General features: G+C 37.2%; 1 protein-coding gene across 5 annotated transcripts in view; it reads left to right on the top strand.

Annotated features, from left to right (window-relative positions):
• LOC109834044 overlaps window positions 326-5421 on the top strand; it is a 16876-nt gene continuing 11780 nt past the window's right edge. Inside the window, exons 1-3 of one of the 5 annotated variants that reach the window (XM_020401931.1) lie at window positions 326-769; window positions 852-953; window positions 4702-4782. In XM_020401931.1, coding sequence (XP_020257520.1) covers window positions 488-769; window positions 852-953; window positions 4702-4782 — 465 coding nt within the window. In that variant the 5' untranslated portion in view covers window positions 326-487. Of the gene's footprint in view, window positions 770-851; window positions 954-2150; window positions 2363-4143; window positions 4230-4701; window positions 4783-5421 lie in introns of those variants that run through there. The other 4 variants (XM_020401935.1, XM_020401933.1, XM_020401932.1 and 1 more) reach the window with 4 other exon arrangements.

The following is a 5421-nucleotide window of genomic DNA, read 5'->3' as shown; positions in this document are numbered from 1 at the left end:
AGTTTTCCATAATTAGAACTCTTAAATAAAATAATTTAAGTTCACCTCTATTCCTAGTATAAAACTTCCAAAAAAGATATTATATTTTCCCTCCTCTTCGTAAGCTTTACTTTCCTTCCCTTATGGCTTGTTTGGATGGATGGTAGAGAGGGGGAAGAGAAGGAAAATTTTATTTTAATATTGTTTGGGAGTTTCATTTTGGAGGGTAAAAAAAGGAAATAAAGGGGAATTTTGACCCAAATTCTTACAGCCGAACGGGATATAATGGAGAGAAAAGGAAGGAAAACGAAAATTTCCCTTCATTCCCTTCGCTGAGTAAACTGGTAAAGACACCATTATTCAACTCCCAAACATAGCATTAAAAAAACGAAAAAAAGAGAATGCCCTTTCCGTCGCTTGACTCGGGTCATCCTCCTCTTCTCATCACCTCCTTTCTCGCCTCTTTTTGTCTCTCTTCACCCCCGTTCTCTCTGGCCCAACCTCAAAAATGGAATCCACCCATGTGAACTGGGAAACCCTAGATTCCCTCATCATAGACTTCGCCAGATCCGAGAATCTTCTAGAAGATTCCTCCTCCTCCTCTCCCCCTCCCTCTCCTTCCTCCTCCCCTTCCTCCTCCTCCTCCTCCTCCTACCGATCTCGCCTCCTCATTCACCAGATCCGGCGCTCGATAGAGTCTGGCGACATCGAATCCGCCCTTAATTTTATCAAGAGCCACGTGCCGGCGGTGCTCGATGACCATCGGATTCTCTTCCGACTTCACAAGCAGGTGGACCTTTTGCACCCTGCCCCCTGGTTTTTCTTATATTTATGTTTATAATATTGGTTAATCCTTTTTTATATTTTTGTAGAAATTTATTGAGCTGCTGAGGAGAGGGACGAAGAGGGACAGGGATTTGGCGATTGAGTGCGCTCGTGGCTCTCTTGCTCCTTGTGCCCTAGATGCTTATCCGGTAATTTCTTTAAATATTTACTTTTTTTTTAAAAAGTTTCAAGTTTGGGGTGCATTTTTGGGGTACACTGAAATATGCTTACTCTGCGTTCAAATATATAATATATTAGTTTTAGAAAAGTGGTTTTGTTTACTTATTGGGGCTTGACATGATTAATTTGTGGGAAGAGTGGTGGCAGAAGATTCGATGCGCATTTATTGGTTTACTTACAAAACTCTAGCTTATGTATATATTTTGTTAGTCTCCCCCATGTTTCATCCATAACGTCTTAACAAGAGCAAGAACAAAAGGAGACTAATATACAATACCACACCTGCTTCACTAAAATGAGACAAAAGAGTAATTCTGGCATGCAAATGAGGCACATAGAGGTGGGGAGCTAACTCATTTCCGATGGCGTGAGTATATCGTCCTTTGAAATCGCTGCTTATGTAGCAAGTATATGCTTATATATCACACATTTAAGCTGCTTGGTGGGGACTCTAGCCTTTCGCCAAGTAGTCCATGGGGGAATAAATAACCTGAACGATCCCTAATGTGATAAAACCCTGAAAGTGCTATCAAATTTGTTTGGAGGAAGGGCAATGGAGAAACAGACAATCATCTGATATATTCAAAGGGCACAATTGTTTGGTGCTTGCCCTATGATTATGGTCACTTCCCACTTGTTTTTAGAATCTAATAATATTAAAGTCTCTCTTGCACAGTTCACGGTTTGTTCCATTTAAGACGAATTGCTTTAATTTTGTAATAGAAGCGTGTCCATCTACATGTTTGTTGGTTCCATGTATCACTTGGGGAGGGGCCAATTTTTCATCTGACCTGTTGACCCGATCCGGCCCCTTCTTAATAGGGTCAGGTCATAATATATTGGGTCGGGTCATATACGGGTCGACCCAAACTACCCATTTATTAAATGGGTAAACTTGGATCGACCCTAAGTGACCAATTAACCCATCTAAAGACCCATTTAACATAAACAGGTAGCCCTAGTAACATCATTTCCTTTCCCTTTTGTTTTAGCCTTTTTTTTTCTTGGGAAAAGATTCTCTACATATTTGGTTGTAGAGAGCCTCTACAAATTACCGATCACATCTCATTCTATGGACCCCGTAAATGACATTCTTTGAGTAAATTATATGAAAATCCTTTTATTTGTGGGACCCACTGTATTAGCCAATGCTATTGTTTCATAAGACCAATTGCAGGGGTTATCTACAATTAAAGATGTAGAGAATCCGAACCCGTTTTTCTAAGGATGTAGAGAATCCGAACCCGTTTTTCTCATGGGGATTCTTGAGGGAACTTCTCTGATCATGAATCATCGAGGGAGCAACGGGGTTAAGTGCGAGCGTTGCGGCGGCAATCAATGGCACCAACCGGCAGCGGCGGTGGAGCAGCAACAAAGTGTGAGGGTTCATCTTCTTTCTTCTTAGTGAACATAAAGAAACAAGCGTTATGTTAATATATCCCATATTATTATCATCAGTTATATAAACAGTTTATTGTGCTTTTGGCTAATGTAAATCCTTCTTATTTGATTTCTGTTTCTTGTGTTTGGGTCGTTGACATTCCTGTGATTTTTCTACTGTAGTTTCTTCTTCTTTATTCTTGCTAAATTGTGGTTATTTTCTGGCTTTTTTTGATGAAAAACCTACGATAGATCCAAATGAGATTAAAATTTTGTTTTTTTTCCTATTTTCCTGATAGCTTAAGATGAAGAAGACCCAATGAATTAGTAGCCTAATTTCTGGATTTTTTTCACTAAATCATCACGGGTTTGTCTTCTCATCTCAATACTTTATGGACAACTCTGACAGATTTATCTTGCCCTCAAAATTGTAATCAAGTCTTTTCTTACAATGTTATGGTTGAAATGAATTTATAAAGTTTCTGACTACCTAAGGTCTCCAAACAATCGTCTTTTTCCATTTAATGTAACTTTGAGAACGATATACATGTAACTCGGGTCGGGTAACCTCTTTAATAAACAGGTCGGAAAATTTGACCTGTTTATTAAACGTGTTGGGTTCGGGTCAAGCTTATATGGCTTGGGTCAAAATTGATCAGACTCGCTCTGTTTGCCAACCCTATAAATCACAAGAACAACATCTTCCCACCTAGCATAATGGCCACTAACGTAATGAACTACAAAAAAGCACCCTCATCAGCCTCGATATTGGTAAATAAGGAAGGATCTACTGTGAGAAAGACTCCCCTCTAGTCTTGGTCAGTCAATCGATGCTGTTCAAAAATAATCTTAGAACCAACAGAATTAAATAATCTACTAGAAGGATTGCTTAACTTGATCTCCTTAAGGCAGACAATCGATGATTCACGAGCTAAACTATTTTGGCATCTCCTGAACCCAGACAGGTGTATACATTATACCAATTAAGTAATTACCAGTTAGTTTCTTTTCAATAATTAATCCTTTTATTTGACATTCGTTGTTCCAACAATTTGATTTGGTTACTTCTCGCTAATTGTTTGAGATTGTTTTATTAGAATTTATCTATTAGTTAGTTGAGATTTGAATCTCTTATGAGATAAACTGGCGTAATCAGAACTTTATAACCTTTTCATTTTCTGTTAAGTATGAATTAATCAACTATCGTTTCAGGAGTTTAGGGTGTGATTTTTTCCCCTCTTTTTTGGAGGCATGGGTCCCTTCTATTTTTCTAAGGTGTAATTCTTTCTCCTTTTTGGGGTATGGTTCCTTCTCCTTTCTGAGGGTGATGCTTCGTGTTGTTTCTTCTTAAGGGATCCTTGTCTTTATAAAGTTGTACTCCTTTTTTATGTTTTGTCTTTAGAATTTTTCAAATTCTTTTACTCTCCAAATCGCTCCACTATTCATTTACTTTCACGGGCACTTAGACGAACTTTCGCCTGTGAGCTAGATCCAATTCATCTCACGGCCCATCCAGGTTATTAATTTAGTTTTTACCAGTTTTGTTATCGTTGTTCCAATAGCATTCATATGTTTTAATCATTCTATCCAGTGTTAATTATGGTCATGTCGAAGTAACATTGACTAGAACATCAAAGGAATAGTGAAGTTCTAGAGTTGTATTGCTTTACTTGTGTTGTAATTCTTCTCTAACCTGAGAGTCAGTTATACAGATTTTTCAGCGTTGCACTTGGTAATTTATTTGTGACATGCCTTTTCTCCTTCCTGATGACTCCTCAGTCCTACATAGCTGTCCCATAGCAAGTGAAAGGTCTGGTTGAAAAGGAAACCAAGTTGGTACACCACAAAGGGTTAAAACTTACCAGGTATTAGTGTCTTTATGGATACCAGCTTTTTTTGGGTCATTCTTCAGCAGTCAATTCAATTAAGCGAAACATCAAGCATGATATCAATACATTCTGGTTCTCTTTTCAACTTATAACTTATGTTTACAATTGACATAGGCAAGTTCCAATCTCGCGTTCATATTTTTTAATCTCGTAATTTACATTTAAAGGTAAAGGGGAAGAAAGACATTTACCATGTTGACTGGACAAACGACCAGTGAACTAAAACCTTTCTTAAAAACGCATCCCTATGTATAAGTTATGTTTCTGCAGTCTTAGTTTGACTTGACTACTCTTCCTAGGGAGGTTGCTGTATACGTTATGACTACGTGCTTTCGTTATTGCTATGTTTAATATGTAGTTTGTCCATTGTCAGTTCAGTTCTCATTTTGGGGGAAAACTCTCTATTTGGGTTATTCTTTATGCTGATGTACATTTATTGTTTTTGAAGGAAGCTTATGAGGAATTCAAGCATGTCCTGCTAGCACTGATATATCACGAAAAAGACCAGATGTCTCCAGTGGCAAATGAGGTGAATTTCTTTTCAACTTCATATGTTTTGTAGACTTATAATAATTTGTAGTGCAAAGAGTTCTTAAAAAGCACCGCTTCATTACTTGGGTGCCAACATTTGGAAGTTTATCATACTAGAGCATGGTACAACAATTTGATGAATTTTTTTTCTTGATGGTGGTTTATCTTAATTTGATATACTATGGATATGGATGAAGAAACTTAGCAATCTTTTAATTTGAAAGAATAGATAATCTAGTAGTAAAATGAAGCATGAGTAATTCAATTATCTATAAGAGATCTGCTTATGGTAATAAAACAATCTCATAGTCATCTACTTCCTGTATGTGCCAACAGATGTTGCATTATTACTTTCCTTTCAAATTATGTTACCTTATGAGGGATGAAAAAGAATGGGTCACCAGATCAGGTTACCGTTTAGAGTTCTCAAGTGAAAAATGAAAGAAGGAAACATTTTGGAGGCAAAAGAGTTGGCAAACGTTTTCCCTTTTTCCATTCAGTACTTTTCTTCTCTATTCTCATAAATTTATCTTAAGATCTTCAATATACAATTCTGTTTATCTGTTTGGTTTTGCTTGATATTTTACATCCTCTTAAGTGTTTCTCCCCATTGTTTATTTATAAGACCTAATAGCTT

Source organism: Asparagus officinalis, chromosome 3 (genome assembly GCF_001876935.1).
Source record: "Asparagus officinalis chromosome 3, Aspof.V1, whole genome shotgun sequence".
NCBI lineage: Eukaryota > Viridiplantae > Streptophyta > Magnoliopsida > Asparagales > Asparagaceae > Asparagus > Asparagus officinalis.
Note: the sequence above shows the minus strand (reverse complement) of the source record. Positions and strands in the feature narration are given on the sequence as shown.